This window comes from Polyodon spathula, chromosome 27 (genome assembly GCF_017654505.1).
Source record: "Polyodon spathula isolate WHYD16114869_AA chromosome 27, ASM1765450v1, whole genome shotgun sequence".
Classification (NCBI taxonomy): domain Eukaryota; kingdom Metazoa; phylum Chordata; class Actinopteri; order Acipenseriformes; family Polyodontidae; genus Polyodon; species Polyodon spathula.
In genome coordinates this window covers 3,286,403-3,307,357 of record NC_054560.1, presented here as the reverse complement: position 1 = coordinate 3,307,357, position 20,955 = coordinate 3,286,403, and the positions used below count along the sequence as shown (strand labels likewise).

At 38.4% G+C, this 20,955-nt stretch overlaps 1 protein-coding gene across 2 annotated transcripts; it reads right to left on the bottom strand.

Moving 5' to 3' along the window:
* Positions 1-207: 207 nt before the first annotated feature.
* On the bottom strand, positions 208-19,014 carry LOC121301387 (semaphorin-4E-like). Of its 2 annotated transcripts, XM_041230737.1 has the most exons (16): positions 18,859-19,014; positions 17,130-17,190; positions 9,095-9,476; positions 8,532-8,677; positions 8,203-8,265; positions 7,971-8,069; positions 7,551-7,650; positions 6,412-6,522; positions 6,011-6,162; positions 5,388-5,560; positions 4,865-5,021; positions 3,197-3,419; positions 2,936-3,051; positions 2,135-2,301; positions 1,971-2,023; positions 208-1,731 (listed from the first exon to the last, which is right to left on the bottom strand). In XM_041230737.1, exons 3-16 carry the CDS (start codon positions 9,207-9,209, stop codon positions 956-958), a joined length of 2,451 nt encoding a protein of 816 aa, XP_041086671.1. In that variant the 5' UTR covers positions 9,210-9,476; positions 17,130-17,190; positions 18,859-19,014; the 3' UTR covers positions 208-955. The 2 variants fall into 2 exon arrangements, with proteins under 2 accessions (XP_041086671.1, XP_041086672.1); XM_041230738.1 differs by lacking the exons at positions 8,532-8,677; positions 9,095-9,476; positions 17,130-17,190; positions 18,859-19,014 and having other exon boundaries at positions 7,971-8,065.
* Between the last annotated feature and the right edge of the window lie 1,941 nt (positions 19,015-20,955).

The following is a 20,955-nucleotide window of genomic DNA, read 5'->3' as shown; positions in this document are numbered from 1 at the left end:
AAGTGGTATGGGTATGCTCGAAGTAACTAGGTTTTTACACCCCAACAATCAAGGTATTTGGGACAAAATGTACAGAATCTTATAATGCAAATGGGCGAAACAAATCATTTCTAAACTGTATCCGATCGAGGATTCAACAGACGGATCAGGAGAACAGGTAGATGTGTTCTCCTTGTAACTGGTAAACGATCCATATTACAACAGACAGGAAGTGACTTTAATTTATTTTAAAAGTTCTTAAAACAAGGATCACTGGACAGTACCAAAACTTTTTTTTTTTTTTTTTTACAACTGAAAATCTGAATTATTTTGTAGTGAAAAAATCATATGCAGGGTTAAAAAAAAAAAAAAAAAAAAAAAATCTATTATAATATTTCATTACTGCACACTTGTTTTAGCTTTAAAAAAAAACAAAAAAAAAACAAACACATTCTGAAAATTTACTAGTTTTTAACAGCAACTGAAACATAGTTTAAGATTGTTTCAACTATGTACATAGAATTACAAAACACAAATGTAAAAGTATGAAAGACAACAGCAATGAAACTAAAAGCTAAGCAATCATCCAGGAAGAGAATACCACAGTTGGGAAAAAATCTACGACTCAATCCGAGGAAATGTTCTTGAAAGAAAACTGCACCGATTCCAGTTATGAGGCACCACATGATGCACAATCAAAATCAAAGAAAAAAAAATTCAACAGTCACAACTGCAAGCGATCAGATTTGTTTTCAGTAACATTTTAGGTCGTCCAATGAAACTATCCTGAACATTAAAACCAACACATTGCTGATCTAAAATACAAGGCAATATCATCACTTGGACAGCCAACAGAATTTAAAAACATTAATTAAAAAAAAAAAAAAAAACTTTTGGGAAGTACCAAATAAGAAATCAAGGAGAAAAAAAAGTTAGCTGCCTTAGTAAAAAAACAAAAAAAAAAAAACAAACCCAATCAAATTTCAGATTCCTCATCAATATATTTGAAGTCATCCACTCCCAATAACATTGAAGGTACAATGAAAGAGTCCACATGGTCCTTGCGTTGTCGACCAGCGTTATTGTTGTTGGTAACCCTTCTGTTCACACCCATTCCCGTCTGGCAGTTATTAACCAGAGGGGATGCCTCAAAGGTTCCTCCGGCATTGAAGGAGACCTGGTGCACTGTGGTGTCCACACCGCCGGTCTGCACCATCCTCGGCGTAGCGGCCGACGGCTCCTTCTTCAGCTTCACGCAAGGCAGCGGCAAGTGTCCCTTGCACAAGTTCCAAGTCAGCAAACAAACCAGCAGGCATGCTAAAATGCCAACTAAAATCTTCCAAACCAGCACAGTTTTGTCGTCCGTCTGCAGCATTATTTTCGGGTTCCATACGTCTGGAACTATTGGCGCCGTGGACGTGACACTGGTGATTCCGGGGGACTGGGTGGTCACTGAAATCTCAGTGTTCTGCCCCTCGCTCTGCTCTGGTTCTAAGTTGTAAACGGCCATCGTCAGCTGGTATTGCTTCCCATTCGCTTGCTCCAAAGACTGACAGGTGTACTGTCCCGCGTCCGCTACTGCCACATTGAACAGAAGAATCCCGCCGTCGTAGGCGTAGTACTTCGAGTTCCTCAGCTGAATGGAGCTCCCGTTCAGAGTCCAGTGGATTTGCGCCAGGTTTGACATGGGGCTGCATTTGAGCTGAACGTTAGTCCCAGGAATAAATGTGCGCTTTTTTGTTTTGATGTTTCCTGGGGGGAAAGATTATATTTAAAAATATGGCAAGTTGGCTCTTTTGTTCTTTAAATATTTTACAGAAAAACAGACTATAAAAAGATTGCAAGAATGCAATTGTATTTATCAATTGTTTTGCTTTTAATTATTTTGTATTATTACTACTAATACTACTACAAGGTGGAATTTAGAGTTTGCCTCCCAATGAATTTTTAAATGCTAAACATTTTTTACAACTAAAATGAAAATCACGTACCGAGCTCTGGGCAGCTAGAGGCATCTCCTTTTTCTACACTCTGGATCAAGTTCCTGTAAGGGAAACAACAACATCATTTTGGATCAAAACTGTAAACTAGTCTGTTAAAATAGGAACTATAAGGGAAAAGACATATTAAAAAAATAAATAAATGAAATGCTTACTGTGGATCAGCAGTCCTATCAGCGATAGCAGCACACTGATTCACAGCCAGGTCCCATGCACAGTATGGATCCCTTGCTAGCACACAATCCAGACACGTCTCGTACCGTCTGCACACAGAGAAAGGCATCTGCACTACGCGGGACAAGGACCCGGCATAGACCTGACCCTGGCACCAACACACAACCAACAAGGATCAGCCATCACACACAAAATCACTTCCGTTAAGAACAAGAAGGAAACTCACAGGTCAAACAGTAATCCAATCCTCATGCAAGCAAGACTCCTACTGCATAGCAGCTTCACCCATTCCAGGTTTTAATATGTGCTTGATTAGCCCAAATGTGTCTTATTAAAATCATAGTAAAACCAGGAGTGGATCAAACTGCTATGCAAGGGGAGTCTCATTCCCATCCCTTCTCATGTTATAAATATGACATGAAAGGTTACTTGTCCTAAAGATACCTAAATTACAACGTTTAAAAAAAAACACTACGTTAAAGCTAATTTGGACTAGGGCGTGTTCAAATAATTTAACAACAACTGTGAAATGGTTTATGACTTTTCCCAATCAAGTAAACTCTTAAAAAGGGTACAATTCCACCCACTTTTAAAGACAGAACATACAGTACTGTACTGTTCTGTAAATACCAAAGACATTGGGCTGGTCAGTGCATTTTCTATTAAGAGGTTTTTGAATAAATCAAGGTTTTACTATATTAATAAAAGGTATAAATTAATAAATATATAAAATGACACACATCCCCCCCTTTATTAATATAGCATAATATATAAAGGGTTACCTTTTTAGAAGAAAGAGTAAGACTCTGGACTGGCTCAGGTGGTTGAAAAAGCTGGACCTCTTCAATAATAAACATCTCCCTGTCAAAGTTCACAGCTTTCTGCAGGAACCCATTCTCTGTCAAGGAGAAATAACAATATAAATAAGGTTCACTGGACACCGCCTGTAACAGATCATTAATGAGAGAATTGTAGAAGACACTGTGTGAAAAGAATGCCCATAGCAATGACCCAGACACAGCTCATGTAAGCAGGAGGCTCACCTGTTCCGATGAACATGACGTCGTATGCTTTGCCATCCAGTGCTGTGACTCTGTCCACTACGATCCTGCTGAACCGGGACCCCCTCTTCACCAGTCTGGGCTGGCCACCGATGGGGGTCACTGAATCATCCATCAAAGGATGGTCTCTTACAAACTGCAACGTTTTGTCAGGCAGGTCGAGGGAGCGGTTGATACCCATAGCTCTTGCCTGGTTATTAATACACTATTAAAAAAAAAAAAAAAAAAAAAAACACATTTGCATATGTGCTACATGCAGAAATGAAGTACTTTATTGAGAGTGTTTAAATAATATCATTTTAAAAGAGCGTTTAGTTTTACAAACTGCTGCTCAACGCCAACACTTGTCTTTGTTTATTGTATGAATTTAATGGAAATATACTGGACAAAATAGTAACAAGATTCGTTTCAGCATGCCTCAATAAAACCATTGCTTTTGTTTTTAAATCAATGTCAGCCACTTTTACCAGCTTATTTATTACAGGTCAGTACAAGGAAATTACCAGGGTTGCATCACCATTTCAAAATGAAATACGCAAAGCTGAAATATGAAACCATGCTGGTGTTAAGCAATACTGCCAATAATACCTTTAAGTCCGTTTCTCATAAATGCACACCGATGACTTCTAGTTCAGACCCCTCCCCAGTGTATTCACTCGCTTATGGGGTAAGAGAATTGATGTAATTGATTAACTGGTGTGTAACCAAGCAACACGTTGTTTGCTCATAATTTAAAATGTTAGTTCAGATATTCATTAATTTTCAAGGAATAATAAAAGCCATTATATTGCTCTGAATGCAGGTAGAGACAACATAGCAGCAGGGGCAGGGGGAAGTGTGTATGTGTGTGTGCCTTTATTTTACAGCAAGACGTTACAATATGTAACTCGTTAAAGTAGAAAAATATCCCAGGAATAAAGAACACGTTGTGTAAGCCTTACACTACCCCAGTGAATTAACTATAAAACAAAAGATGCCAAATAGCAGTTCAAGTTAAACTTTTTGTTTATTCCCGAAATATAGTACATAAAAGTTGACACTGCATGTTATTTTTTTTTTTCCCCCTCATTCCTTGCCATTGCTGTTTCTTCACAATAAACGGTGGCCATCGACGCGTTTTCACAAAGTAATAACGTGAGGTTTACTTGTGCCTTTTTGTAGCTGAACAAGCAAACGAAAACTGAAATTTAACTTTAAACACTTCAAATGAAACAAACATGGATATGGTGTTGTAAAACAAAGGGGGGAAAAAAAAAAGTTTTTGGTCCTTGTTTATTAAATTCCACATAACAAAACTGCAACAAAAAATATAATATATCAAATCTATATAAAACTCACTACACAAAATTTCCAGCAAGGTGGCCACTGTTTAAGTGAGGCATTTCAGAATGACGTGCTTGCCTTTTTTTTTTGTCCTATGAGACTGACTCGCTCTGAAGCAGCACAATGTGTTTTTGACCCAGATGGTACGCATGCGCGTGCATAATCTGGTTTGTTTACTTTTTGCTGTGCTGAGGCTAAATAAATAAAGAAAGAAAGAAAGGAATTATTTTTCTCCCCCAGCTTCGACTAGTTCTATTTCATATACTACTGAAATCTGACTGGTTAGAAAGGTTGTGAGGGTGTATAATGCTGAGCAGTAATACTCACTGCCCCAGGCCTGGGCACAGGCACCTCCCCGCTGTACATCACCCATTTCACATGAGAGGACTCCACTGTGACGGGAGCTTTGTATTTTCCCTTGGAGAAAACATCCTGAACCGTGGTCATGGTGTACGCACACACTGCAGAGATGTCCAACGCTCCCCTATGAGAAATCGACAAAAACAAGGTTACGATAAACTGCTGTTGGCATCACCATGTTTACATATTCCTCTTAAAATAAATAAAAACAAAAATGCTAACACTACCTTACCAGTTACTAGTTGTTTTTTTTTTTTTTCAAAACACAGATACATCATTTATAAATTTCTTTAAAGTTGAAATGTGTACTTAATAAATGTGTTCCATGTCAAATAAACTGTGGTGGATGTTTCCTTTGAAATAATCTTTTTTTTTTGTACCATAAAAACAAACCAAGTGCCTTTGCAACTGAGAAAACTGCTTCTACATTTGTAACCAAATCAGTGGTAGCAAGAGACCAATTTGTGTAAGTATTCGAAAGTCCACTTACGACTGCGGGATGAACACGCCATAGAAGATGGTCTCTCTCCAGTCCTTCGACTTCAATACAAACATGTCCTGGATGATGAGCTGCAGGTTCAGCTCCAGGACAGAACAGACCAGGCTGGCTTTTAAGAAGGTCGTCCATTTCTTCTGCAGCGTCCTCTGGCCTCCTAGATCACCCTGTTTAATTGTAAGGTACAAGGATTAGCAGAAATAAAAGCACTTCTCCATAAAAACACTTTGGTATTCATTTTTTTGGGGCCTGGAATTACAGCAAGTCTTTCAAATCTTAAAGGAATTGATATTGTCAACCTGAACAAATACTTTAAGCACAGTACAGAAAACAGGACCAGAGGACACAGTTGGAAACTAAGTGGAGATAGACTTAGGACACAGGGAAAGAGACATTTCTCTACACAGATAGTGTGGATGGTATGGAATGGGTAACCTAGTCATGTTGTTTAGACAGAATCACTTGGATCTTTTAAGACCCAACTTGAGAAAGTTCTGAGATCAAACAGCTGCTAAGAACGGATGGGTTTAGATGGGCCTAATGGCCTCCTCTCTTTTGTACATTTTCTTATGTTCTTATTAAACCTTTAAATGACGCTTGGCTCCTGTGAAACCAACCTTGCACACACGAGCAACCCTGGACACCAGCAGCTTGTTGTAGAAGTCGTACTCCACAGCAGTTTCACTGAAGAACAGGTACACTTTATCATCGTCTCCAACTGCGTTATTCTGGCTCTCCTTCACCATGTCCATGTAAATGAAGTTGGGTTCTGAAAAAAAAAAAAAAAAAAAAGAAACAAGAATGGGTAACAAAAACAAAAATTTAAGGCAGTCTTGTGCGAGTTGACAGGAAACTGAGTATATATAAATATTTACACACACAAAAAAGGTAATATAGGTACACAAAAATCTATTATATCAGGATGTTTCAGTCTACAAGTCCTTCTTCATCTGCATGGAAAAAGCAGTGCTGTAAACAAGCTGTTATTATAACAGTGCATGTGAAGAACAGTGCTGACCATTGAGCCAGGAGGCCTTGAATTCGGTCCTGAGGGAGTTTCCTGAATTGCGTATGAACACTGGTTCTGAGCCCAGGAAATTGATGGAAGTTGCAGCGTAGAGATCACCTTCTGCAATTGAACGCAAAGTTAGTTAACACTTGGATAAAAACAAACAGGCAAGGATTGACAAGAAAAAAAAAAAAAAAAAAAAAAAAAATGAAAATGAAAATATATTGTCAGGCAGTAATGCAATCTCTGCCCCCACTGTTTACAGGCACTCCAATGCCACTCCCTCATCAGTCCACAGTGCATGACTGACTCTGCTCCTTATCAGCTGAGGAGGGAGTGGAGGGAGCATGTACAGAGGTGAACAGAGGAGAGTTCACATACACTCAATTATGAGAACTTCAGGAACTCACTCCTATATATAAAATAATAAAATAATAATAATAAAAGATATGAATGCTAAAGTATTTTGTTGATCATTAATGAACATTTCTGTACTGTGGGTGTTGTCGAGTGATTGAAAACGAGACATTTTATGTTTGAATTGAAAGTGATGGTCGAGGAGTAGAATGGTTCAGTACATTTTCCTCTAGAGCAATTATATCACTTTTTGACATCACTATCGAGGTATTATGCCTTTTTTTCGAATGGCTCAGCATGCAAATATAGCCTTCATCCATATATATTTCCTTTAAAATAATTAAAAAAACATGCCCAATTTCTATTTTGCACTATTGCCACAAGAAATTCTACATTTCATGAGCATAACCCATAAATGCTATGAATTTATATAGAACATACATGCAAAAGGGATACAGAACATGCATGTTTCTTTGTTACAATAAGCCCATTAAATACTTACTTGTGCCAACTATCTTTTTTTCTAATAAATCTGCATTTGGTGTGTATGTATTAATGTATATATACACCAGCCAGGGCAGATACAGGGGAGCACACTTTCCTACAGCCTGTAGGTATTTGAAGACATTTATAGAGGAAAAGGGTGCTGTGAAATAGTGCCCAATCAATGTGGCACTGCAGCTAATGGTTTATGAATATGGGAATACGCATTTGGGCAACCCATCAAACAGGCCTGATTTCAATTATCCTGGGTCTAAAAAAAAAAAGATAAAAACTGATACTGTACGTACCAACCATAACTGAGGCGTACCTCTGGAAGGGGTCAAAAGGACACTTGCCCTTACTCTCTTCAGAATTGTTTTCAAGCAGCAACTGTCCTTTATTGAAAGTCTATTTAAAATATAAATACACACACACAATTTAGTTTCACAAAATGCAGTTAAATTTAGTTAACAGCAGGGACAGACATAATACTCATATTGCATAGCAGTTTCACCCATTCCAGCTTTTACTATGATCTTGATTAGCCACAGTGTGTAGTTAAGAAGCTCAGGTGTGTCTTATTAAAAACTCATCGGAAAACCAAGAATGGATCAAACTGCTATGCAATGGGAGTCTTATTGGCATCCCTGCTTCATAGAAACAGTTACTCTTATAATAATTTTTTTTTTTTTTTTATTATAAAACTAGAAATACTTATTACAACTCACCATATAGGCACAGGTAGGACTGAAGGCATTTGTCCCACAAACATACATTTTGGCATCACCTATTTTGTTAAGGGTACGAATGTAGTTCCGACATTCTGTCTGAAACGCAAAACACACATACATTAATACTTTCACTGCAATTTTCATCAGCTTTTTAAACAGGTAACTATTGTCAAGCCAGTGTCAACAAGTTTGAGGTCAAGATGTTTAAAAATAACACTTAAAAACGCACAGCTTTGTTTTTTCCTTTGTTCGTACATTCTTGCTGTTTGCTCTCCGGAACTGGCCAGTAAACCTGCAACACAAAAATAAAAGGCAAGTGAGTAAGGACAGAGTAAACTGAAAGTATCACAGAGTCCTGGACTTCAACACTTTTCAAACCACACGTGTTTTTGCAGGCTAAATTAGTCCTGTTCTTTCTGCATTACCCAGAAACACAATGATCTTTATACCTGCAACTCAGCCTGGTGAAAACAAAAAAATAAATTACAAACAAAGTCACAGCTGAACACTGACTACATGATTACAGCAAAAAACCACACTGTTTTGTATCAGGCTTACAGCAGATATTCTCTCAGATATATCATCCATGTTAAGGGCATACACGGCTTCCCTGGCTCCCACAAGCAGAGTGTTAATGTCTTCTCTAACCAGCATGGTCGAATAATTGAAGAATCCTTCCTCTTCAAAAGTTTTAATGCTGCCACCTATGAGCAATAAATCAAATCAATTAAATAAATACATAAATACATTTAAATATTTAACTATATATAAGTTCTACAAGTTATACATTCAGTTTCAAACCTTGTATAGTTTACACTCATCAGTCTTGTCGAACATGTGTTAATAATTTAAAATTAAAAGCACTATGAACTATTACTACTATATATAAGCAGTAATAATTTGTTGTTTTCTTGCCCCATCTCACCTGGGAAAGTACCAGCTTTAACACCATCATCATCATCTATTGTTGGTGGAATTTTCAAAGGGAAATTGGTAATCCCACAGACAAAAGGTGAGGTCAGAACCAAGCTACCACTGCAGTTCCAAACATTTCCGTTCAGTAAAGTACTGTATTGCTGATAGATTTTGTAAATAAAATAAAAAACAGGAGAAGCCCTTACTTTGGTGGAGCACACTTTTCCTGGGGATGCAGTTCAACACAGAGGCGTCGAGCCTTCGATTCAATCCACACAGTAGCAAGCAGAGCACAGCTGCCAGCACAGTACTGCCAAACATTTTCAACTTTCAAGTCTTTATGTACACTTTAAAAAAGTTAAAATCAGATGAAGTGCCAGTACTGGCAAGCATGTTCAAAGAAAGAGGCTCTTATCAGTTTCCCCCACCCCAGTCTTAGGTCGGAGTCAGTCTCTGGTGCAGAGGCCTGCAACCTCTTGAAAACCTCTTCTGAAAATCCATAGCAGTAGTGCCACACATTTAGAGCCGGGATAGAAAACTTCTTGTTTTAAACTGTACAAGCTGGTGCAAGATCCCTGCCGCCATTATCTGAAAAAGAATACATGATATATATCAAAACCCACCTTCCCTTGACAAAGGTATTCAACATATCGAAACATTGGGAAGCTGCCTCTTTTGTGAACAATTATTTTTATTGTTTTTATATTTTACAAAAAAAATAAAGGAAATGAACGAATACAAATTTCAATCAAAATACAATACAAAAATTAAATAAAGTATATCAGAAAAACAAAAATAAATATAATTGGTCATATAAAATAACAAAGACATACAGCAATGAATGAAAATACATGTCACAATGCAGTGTGAGCAAGTGTGTGAAGCAACTGGTCTAATGGGGAAGCTGGCTCTTGAGCAAAAAAACATGTGTATGTATATTATATATAGATATATATCACATGTGTATGTATATATGAGACAGAGAGAGAGAGAGAGCGAGAGCGAGAGAGAGATTACACTGAGAAATGGTACAGGTATATTTCATGACTAATGTGATCCTTTGAAACATCATTATATTGGCATGCACAAGCGAGATCATACAGGAATGAAAGTTACAACATACAAAAATGTAATATTAAAAAAAGGAGCTGGAACTCCCAGCACCTCAATGGACAGCTCTGAAAGCAGACAACTTGCAGAACCATTGGATAACTTGTAGTTAAGGGCTTGTGGAGAGTGCAGTAGCTCAGGGGGGAGGTGTAGCTAGGTCCCTTCACACCCTGCTTTGGGATAGTGAGAAACCTAGCCTGCCTGCACCCCGGCATGTTGTGTGATTTTAAACAGGAATGCCAACACAGATTTGCCAAGCTGCTTCAAGAGCAAATACAGCGAACACTTAAAACAGGGGCTGGGAATGTTAACACAGATGCTTGTGTCAAAACCAACTGTAAATTGTACAATGACTTCTTAAAGAAATAAGACCAGCATTTACTTATTTTTTCACTTGACAAAGACACATTAATCTTCCATAACCAATACCCTTGCCCATGCCAAGATAAACATTCACACACTTAACTACACTTTCAGCTTGCCCTCTATAAAAATGATCTAGCAGACAACAACCTCTTTAAAATCTAGGCTTCCAACAGATATTCACTTAGAATTATATAGCAGAGAGATAATTCAAGAGATCAGACCTGTACTAAAAACAGAAAGGTAATTATTACCACCACCGTCATTATCTTGCTGCAGAAATATTAGGAGTTAGCACTGTTGCACACAAACAGCGTTATGCAATAAATGTTGAAGCAATACTACTTCGTAAGGAAGCAACTGAACCTGGCACTTGCAGGCGCCTCACAACGTGCAGATATTTTAGGTCCTTCGTGGGCAAAAGAGGTAGCATATCTATCGTATCGGATATCTACAAACTGAACCGACATTCAGCCAGAACATACACAGCATGATCACCCTACAGCTGCTCGGCCATACAGAGACGTACACTGCACAAAGACTCTGGGTTTGACTGTATATACACTGGGTATTTTGTACATATTTAAGGAGGGGGAAATCCTTTGTTTGGATGGATGAGTGAGTGTTTGCTGCTTTTATATTGAAACTCTGTAATGAAGGCTAATGCCCAGCCTACAATGTTTAGTCTTTTGTCTGAACCTTTATTTTGGCCATTGAACCGGTTATTTTGTTTCTGTGTTTGGTTCATGTTGTTTGAGACTTGTTTTGTTAAACCTTTACTCACCACCACACATCATTTTAGCTACATACTGGTTCTGAAAGCATCACTGTCTGTACCAGACACTACAGCTGCAACAGAAATCTTCAGTTAAAACACAATTGTAAACACACTGTACTGAACTTCCGTAGTGCAGAAAGCCTGAATTACTTCACTGCCATTTTTTCTACCCAGAATGAATGCATTGCAGTTTTCTTAAGAAAGGCTGTACAAAAGCATCTGCTGATTCATACCTGCTTAGGGGAAGTGTAGGTGTGTTTAAGCTCATGGCACTGTAAATTGGCTATATAGATTTTAGGGAGTGTATATTCCCCTTTAACTATAGGTTTGCAGTTGAGCTAGACAAACAACTTTTGTTGGCTAATTGAAGCAATTTGCTTGAAGTATTGTACTTATATACAGAAGCAGGAATTAACTAACTGGGAATGTATAACGTCTATTTTCTTGGTCTTTATAAAAACTAGAAATAGATGGAGATTAAATTCAGTGTACGAGGCAAACCAACCTCAACAACAGGTTCTGCAAGGGTGCAATAGGAATAGCTTTCCTAGCAGGCAACAAGCCAAAACACATTGTGCTTACTGTACCATAGGGCAGTTTCATTTTTACTTAAATTTACAGATAAGCCAGAATACTTGACTTTTGATTATGAACCAGTTGGGAGTCGACCCGTCAATGTCCTTGTGAGCAACTGGTGCACAAGATGTTGCAATGCAAGGAGGAAGTGGTGACACAGGAGATATGTTTCAACCAAGTGGCTGGCTCTGGGTTCACCGGGACTGTTTGGGACAGTTCAGACTTTTCAACTCACAACCCAATGTATTCTGATAAGCGTAGTCTTGCTTCTCTTAAAGGAAAGAATAGTACCTGAGACAGGTAAAACGGATCAGAATGCATTGGGTTGAGAGTTGAAAAGCCTGAACTGTCCCAAACTGTCCCGGTGAACCCGGAGCCAGCCACTTGGTCCCCCCCCCCAGGTCACTACAGTTTGTTTTCTTAATCATGTATTTCTGGCTTAAAAACATACTCTACCTTAGAGCTATTACATACACAATAGCAAAGTCTGTATTGTAAATGTAGGTTGGTAATGTCAGAAACGGAGGGGATATCACTGCATTACAGTCCTTATCACGTGTGCTCACACAGATTCACTACAGTATTGCACAGATTTATCATCTTCAGTACTACAGGTAATGTTATATACCCTGTAAGAAAAAATATGAAAGACCATCTGCTTATTAAAATACTAGTTTCAGATTCAGTCAATGGTGCTTAATACTATACAAGCTTGAAAAGAATGACAGTAAAGACTTCCACAAAGTTAAGCGAAGTGATTTTCCACATACTAATGCACAAAGGGTAGATTTTCATAGCTTTTACTCCAAATCATCAGCAGCACATTTTCTTAAGTAAAAACACACCCAATAAAGTTAATAAACTAGAATTAAACAATGCAGACATTTAACTTAGGGGCTTGTAGGTAGTCTCCAGGGTTTCTTATACATTTTGGCATTTTCTCCTTTCAGACAAAAATTGCACCAACAACAATTTGGAGAAAAACAAACTTGAAAAGGAAGTGTTTATTTCAGTTCACACCGTTTCAGAATCTGAAAATCCTGGTTAGCCGGACAGCCCTTCAACAACAAGTTTCAACAAGTCAGGATCCGAGGTTTTGCAAAGATCTCAGATTTGTTTTTCAGGGGAGTGCTAAGATTTTTTTTAAATCGTCTTTTGTTGTGCAACAGCCAGAAAAGTATTTTCTATGAGACAAAAACAGCTTGTAGTAGGAGTCAGATTGCACTCTCATTGAAGGTAAATCAGACATCTTCAAGAGTCAACACATTCAGGTGCGACTAATGTAGTTACACTCACACATATTAAGCTTAACAAAGACTGAACAGCTATGCAAGTGGAGACCGTAGTCCATGCTACAGTACGGTCAAAACGCAGGGTTTCGCCAACAAATAAACTGCACACCCAGTAGTAAATTAATATTAACACATATAGTTGTGAGAAACTACAGGAAAAAAAAATAAAACACTTAATTCAGAGAGTTTGAGAAGGCACAAAAACTAATTCCTATCTGAGAAATCACAGACTTGCCACTGTATATTGTGTAAGCAGCGCACACAATTTAAGTGGCAATGTCTACAGCATTAACATTAATGATTCACAGTTGCCATTACACTTTTCTAAATATTTCACTGATTGGTTAAAATGCTTTCTATTGTTCAAGTTCTAAAACCAGGGAAGAAAAATTCAGCAGTTACAAAAGAGTGAGGCACAGATCATGCTTCCAAAACCAGTCAGATCGGAATGCAAAATAAATACTTCAAGGTTTTCAAGCTGTCTGATGCTATATCTTTGGACTGGAGAAAACTCAAAAGATTGAATCAAAATTAAAATGTACACAATAAAACAGTTAGATTTCAAATAAGGTGGCGCGCGTACTGAAAGGCAAGAGAATCTTCACCTTGGCTCCTTCAACGGCACACCTACCGCACCACCTTAAATCTACAATCAAGGCATGGAACACTTTCCTACTGCAAATCTCAGCATGCAACAAACACTCGAGGGCACAGATCAGTGCCAGGAGATACAATCACACCCCAGAAACTCGAAGCCATCTGCATAATCAACATGGAGGTCCAATGGAAGCTTAATGATGAATCACAAATAGCCACTACTCATGGAAAATCTCTTTCTTTTGCGTATGTTTGTCAGTGATAAGCCAACAATGGCTTTGCCATTCCGTTAGTGTGCTCCTCCTTTATAATGCTGCAGTCAGGATCCATGGGTAACTGTGCAATTTGTGTTCTGCCTTACAAAAGAAAACACATTGCTAGTGTAGTGTAGTTCTGGGACCAATAAGCTACTAACAAACAAGTTTGTAAATTTTATGTTCTAAAATAAAATCATCAAAACCATGCAAATGACACTGGTCATTTGCCTATGATAAATAATAAACACACATTCAAATAGTTTTGGGGGTAGGCATAGCCCTTAACTTTAAAAGCATTTTCACAAAGATCATATATTTACAAATAATGCAAAACTTACCAACCTATATCACATGCTATTGGAAATGTACAAACCTGTCTTAACTAAGGAAGTACAATAATAAATCCCTAAGTGAACAATATTGTCGCTCCAGGTCACGACTGTTTTTGAATATGGAAAATGAATGCTGCATCCTCCCCTACTGGGCAAGTTAAAATGCTTGAACAGCTTTTCTTGGTTAATGTTTAAAAGTTTGGACAATTGTTTACTTTCCGTTTAGCAACTTGGAACTAGGAAGACGATCAGAGATTTAAAGTCATTTTCAAAAACAAAATGTATTCCTGACCGGCACCGAAAAAATTGCAAAATGCTCATTTTGTTTACTCCCCCCCACGGAGTAAAGAAAACACTCCAATAAAAAACACAGCAAGAGCTTCAATTTCTACATCTGGGCAGGCATGCTGAATGAAACAAATACATCTTTGTGCAAATAAACAGAGTTAATACGAGATCAGTGAAACACAATCAATTGCAGTTAGCAGGGCAGCAGGATTATCAGTGCTCAACAAAATGAGTTCTGTGCAAAGAGCAGCCCCACAGGCACGGCTGCTAACAGTTATGAGCTCAGGTATCACAGAGAAGGGAAAGGCTGCTCTAAAACACACTGGTACTTATTTCCCCTGTACTGAATATTCCATTCGTAATACATTCAAAGAGAGGACAGCAACAAAACCTCTGAAGGGACCCTTAACCTGAATAATTTGTTAAACATTATTAAAAGGTTGACACAGGGAAAGAGACTCCCACTGCAGAAAACAAATTCAAGATTTACAAGCTATGCTTTAGTTACACCTGACATTAAGGAAAAAAACAAGTTACAGGTTCAGGTGCCTGTTCAATTGAACCTGTAGTAAACCCTGGAATGACTCCTGCTTCCATGCACGCTTTAAATATAGGCTGGAGTTATTAGCCTTTGTTGGCAACTGAGCTTGTTGTAGATTGCAAGCTTTAGTTGAGGGACCATTTCAAATGGCAAGCAGGTTTCACGGGAAAGGGCAATCGAACCAGGCTCCCTGCAGCTAAAGGAATGTAAAATACTGTCTGCTTCCTGATTGCAATGTCACAGTAGAGTCGTAGTATAGTGAATAAAAGAGACTTTGCAAATCTTTTAGTATTATTACTATATATCCAGTGTTTTATACTTATGGATGAAACAAAGGGGGTGCATTGAAGGCTATAGAAGAATGTACTAAAGGACAGCATTTTGATCATACAGATTATATAAACTGCTTTAGAAATGTGGAAGCAGTCTAGGAATCTTCTGTGCTGTTTGCGAGATTGAAACGAGGCTCAGTTAAAATCCCTGCCTCCCCTCCCTAGCAGACACCGGTATATAGTTATGTTTGTTCAGCACCTCATGCATCACCAAATGGCCCCACGCAGGGTGACAAGTCAAGTCTGGCAGTTCTCCGTCACCTCCTTATCAGCGTCATGCCAATGATTACAAGAACTCCTTTGGTATTTTAAGACCAGAAGCTGCTGAGAGTTCAAATGGTCTGGCCCCTAGCTGTGGTGTTTGCAATAATAACATTGTTGTCTTAACATGCTCAGCAGTAGTAAGACAGGGAGACAGCAAGGTGTCACAGTTGCTTTCCACATTCAACTTTTATTTCCGTCACAACCCAAGTTTCATCTGGTAGCTTATACCACTGCTGACAATCGAAAGCATTCCTGTGTATTGTAAAGGACAGACTTACAGTAGAACATCAAAACATACAAACCCCTCAATTACTCTGTTGCGATTACCCAAACACACCAACAAACTGCCTACTGTTAAAGACTAGAGGAGCACACACTGAGAATTTTACCAATCAAATACAGCTCTCCTAGCTTATTTTGTCTTTGACGTGTTATTACTCCACAGTTTAAACATTAAAAGACAGTACCAATACTGCAAATGATATAACTACAAATATTAAAAAGGTTTCAGAGTAACATACATTTGCAGCTTCATGAATACCCTCTGATGCATCCGTAACTTTGAGGTTCCACTGCAGTAAGCTTTTGCTTCAGTGCAAAGTTTTCTGTGTTAAATTGTTTTTCAAAATTAGAACTAACTGACATGAACATAGGAGTCTATCACTTAGTAAATCAGGCTCAGTAGTTTTCAATGGGCCATTCTGCCGGTGCTCCTCACCTCATATCTTAATACAGCAGTGAGAGGCGGTAATAAAAGCCAGGTTGTTCAATGCTTGAATACATTTGCAGGTTTTCAAAAACAAAGACGTGTTGATTGCTCAGTCGTTACAGCACCACTGTAAAAGGGAACTGCGTCTCTTCGGCTGATGTGCTAAATGTCTCTAGAATTTCCTCTTGCATTAAAGAAACACCAGCAACGTGTTGCTTATATGCCATCAAGCTGTGAACAATTTTCACTATTTAACATAACAACTGAAGCTAGCAACAATCAAACAAAAACAGCAAGTAGTTTAATCAAACAGGACAGCATTTTGACATCATGTTAAAGGTGTTCAATTGTATAATTAAATAAATGTGAAAAAAAAAATCTGTTGCACTCAGGAATGTGTATTTGTTCTTACCCCTCCTCCTTTGCAGCTGGCTGTAATTTTAAAAACTAAACGCAGGTCGACTGTCACACATTTCAACGTGCACATCTATTCACCTGCTGGACGTTAACTGTAGTATTGTCCTGAACTACAGAAATATGGTTCTTGGTTGCCTTGCTTTAAATATGAAAATGTGAAAACAAGAACTCACCGGGAACAGCTGCTGGGGACGAATACACACTGAATAGCAAACCGGAAGAAAATATCAGAAAGGAAAAAAGGGCCTTGGGGGGTGGAAATTGTATTTATCAAAGGTTTGTTAGTTTGATCTTTCTGTACAGGACTAATGAGATACACCTGCACTGTGTTCACAACTAGAGCTGATAAAGAACAGCAAAAACACCACTTTTACCAGTTACTGACCTTTTAGACAAACTGGAGGCTAGTCTTCAAACATTCTGTTACCAGTCCATGTCTGCTTACACTGTGGGAGGGAAATAAAAAAAAAAAAAAAGAATTGCTTACACTAGTGGACAGCTTGTTCAATGATTTGCAGAGATGACAAAAAAAAAAGCAAGATCGATTTCAGTAGTTTCGTTGTGAACTCCAGACACTTATACAACCTGTCCCTAGGGCAGCTTAGAGGAGACTGCTAAGTCTTTCAAATGAACCCCTTCTCTTGTGTACTGTAAAATGTCTTTATTGATGCAAGTTTTGATAATGCAGCCAGTCCTTACTGTACTAAAACAAACATTTACAAAGAAAATAGAAAAGTCACAGAGGTAGAACCGTTTTTTCGTAAACTACTCCTAACACACCCAGTAAAGAAATCTGCTCAACTTTGCTGGCTTCTAAAATGAATTCAAGCAAACGTGCCCTGGCAAGACTGAAAATCCTAAAATGATACCCTGACAACTAGGGTGACTCAGCACCTACAGTAAAGTACATACTTCATTCAAAAATAAAAACGGTTTGCCGATATACAGAACCAGAGTATACCATTTCGAAGCTGCGGTGTCCTACATGCACTCCAATTAAAACTAAAATAGGATTTCATGGTTAATGTTTCTTGCAGTACCAACCAGGTCAGGTTGACTCTCCAGTTTGTTTACATGCCCTTGGACCCTTCTTGGTCACCCTCTGAACTACAGGGTCCCTTGCTCCCACCTGCAGTTTCATGAGGTATAAATGCCACAACAAACCCAACTGGCACAGTAGCTCAGAGAAGCAAAACAAAAAAACTGAGAGGGGTTCTCCTTCCAAACATATATTTGATCTGAGAGTTTCAGGTTCCAGAGAGTAATTTTTTTTAAAACACTTAATTACTGACAGGTTCAACCTTATATATATATATATATATATATATATATATATATATATATATATATATATATATATATATATATATATACACACACACAAACCTTAAATTTGCCAGACAAAAAACACTTAAATGAAGTTTGAAAACTACACTGCTCTGTCGTCAACCTAAATTTACTGCACAACTATTTGCCTTCAGAGATTATGTAGAGGTCTCGGGTTCCAATTAAAAGTAGAAAAACCCTTTCCTACTTAACCCTGTCACCGTGTGGCACTGCAATGAAACCGATTCACGTCAAAAAACATATTTGTGGTCTGCAAAACTGACTCACAAATGTGCCAGTAAAATCGATGAGTGTGGCTGAGCACCGTATGACACATTTCAGATAAAGGCTTTTCAATCTCGGGTGCGGATATATAGAAAGAGACACTCAAATGAATACCAAATAACTACCTTTCAGAATACATAATTATACGTAATAAAATTAAAAAAAAAAAAAAACACTGACAGCGATAAGATTATGATGAACGTAGTCATAAACATTAATGATTAAATGGTCCAAATGACTCTCGCTTAACTTTTGCGCTTTTTAAAATAACAGAAGCACTTATATAATTACACATTTAATTCCAGAAACAAACGACGTGCTGCTTTAGTTTAAACAGACGTTATAATATGTATTAAAAAGAACTAAAAAAAAAAAAAAAAAAAAAGCCTTAGTGCCGCTGAGCGAGTCTACTGTCCTGTCCTTGTTCGAATTTCCAAATATAAATAATCGATGTAAAACACACACACACACACAAAATAAATATATATAAAACACCTTCTTACCGTGTCTCCGTAATAAGTCGGGAAAGAGTTTAAAGAAAAGTGACTGAGTTAACAAAAACTGAAGTCGAAGAAGAAGAAAAAAAGACTTTTATTACACAATATTTCCCAGAGCGCTTTAAGCTCCCAGTGTACTATCGGCTACCTGAGCCGAGTCTCTCCGAGGCAGCGACGGTTCCAACGTCACGCGACCACGTCACGCGGCGCCCCCGCAGTTCAGGTGTGCTGTTTTATTTTGCAAACAGCACGCATGGCTATTATCGGACAGCGCTACCATGCAAAACGCACGATATCAAGTCAATAACAACCAGTGTTGGTGCGTGAGACCCAGTTCCACATAGATTTAAGCAGTATTTGTGTTAATCGTGTTTATTTTTAGTTGGTCTGCGTTTCCGCTTTAGCTTGTGTTGCAATACCTACTGTAGTTGTTAATATACATCTAAAAAGAGACGCCCCTTTACTGCGGTAAAACTAATAGCACCTTGTAAAAGTGTGGTAAAGCACAGTAAATAATAATTCTCTAGGTACTACGGTGAATGGTGAAATAACGGTATGCATATGAAAAAGCAACCGCAAGACTGGTGAGCTGGCTTTTTGTTTGTCTGTGGGCAGATTGAAATGCTAAGAGTTTACTGCTGTGTTTCAATTCACACTTAACTGCTACATGTGCATGACAAACGACAACTGCAAGCAAAGACGGACAAACTCCTTCGGCTGTCGCGGTCTGTTATTTAATTAGAGTGCTGGGGTGAGTAGACGGCGTTGCTGCTCATTTTGCAGGATACTGTCGCCCTTTCGAAAGGTCAAGGCCTTGTATGGGTCGCCACTTGTTTTTCCTCCAGGGTCTCTGCGAGTGACCGCTTCGGCTTGCCTCTGCTAGTCATGCCGGCTTAACCCTCCCTCAGTCTCGGGAGACAGGACTGCCGTTTATTTAAACGGAGCAGATGGTTTGGGGCATTTTACAACACTGGGGAATCTCCGTTTATGGCAACCGTTTATTTTTAGTGCTGTTCCCAGGATAACCATAGATGGGTGACGGATGCTATTCAGCTCTCCAGTTCTGTAAAATGCAATAGTAAAATCCATCTGAGGCTTGTCAGGGTATAATGTGGAGCAAATCAGCCACTTGGTGATCAGGTTTTGCAGGCTTGATAAAAGAGATCCCTTATCTCCCCACACGCAGTTTTTGTAACACATACTTACAATTTACTGGAAATACCTACACCCACCATTACTAAAATATATATACCGGTGTGTGTATGTATATATAAACAAACAAAAAAAAAATGAAAGGCGCTTGTCAAAAAACAGATTGGCCGTTTTTTTTTGTTTTTCAAAATGACATTTTGGTTTTGTTCTTTAGACTGTTTGACATTTATTTATTTATTTTTGTTTTTAAGGTAATGTTTTTTCCAGTTTACTGTCCTTTGGCAAGTGAGTGCAGCAGGATTCTTGTGGGTAGCGATGAACCACAGACTCATAAGCAGGCAAGGCAATACAGTACAACATGACTAATAAGTCGGTTAGCATGGGGGTCCATTTCCTTGTTGCGCAGGAAGTGCATTTATAGTGTGATGTCACTATATAAAGAGCCACAGTGAAAGCAATAGCATTCCTGAAATGCTCCAGATTCCAAGCATGCTGCGCATGTGAAGGTTCATAGTAGGTATTCGAAGTCTAGCTTCTTTTTGTGTTTGATCTATTTGTTGTGCAATTATCAGCCCTCGGTCAATTTTACTTTGTTTTTCAAGCAACCAAGCTGCAATCCACAAGATGTAATCAGTGCATGACTCAGTTAAAGACTGGTGTCTGAGCTGGCACTCTTTGAAACCACTGGATTCATGTCATTCATCATGTTATTTGATATTTACAACCAGGATGCTTCCACACTGCTTCCGAGCAACGCTGTGTTATTGAAGGGGAGCCGTGCCCCAGGGTAGCCCAGAGAACAGAGCGAATGATAATGAGGATACTCTTCTGGTGCACACTCACACAGGCATGTCAAAAAAAAAATAAAACGCCTTTTTAATTAGTACATGATTCGTTATTATTAACTTCTGACTTAGAAATGTCGCTGAAGGCACAACACTGTAGACTTGC

Excerpts from the sequence above, each read along its gene's own strand:
- LOC121301387 (XM_041230737.1), bottom strand. The coding sequence starts at position 9,209 with ATGTTTGGCAGTACTGTGCTGGCAGCTGTGCTCTGCTTGCTACTGTGT. Across the intron at positions 6,523-7,550 it reads GTACGCCTCAGTTATGGTTG|AAGGTGATCTCTACGCTGCA; the intron begins GTACGTACAGTA and ends GTTCAATTGCAG. Across the intron at positions 3,052-3,196 it reads CGTCATGTTCATCGGAACAG|AGAATGGGTTCCTGCAGAAA; the intron begins GTGAGCCTCCTG and ends TCTCCTTGACAG.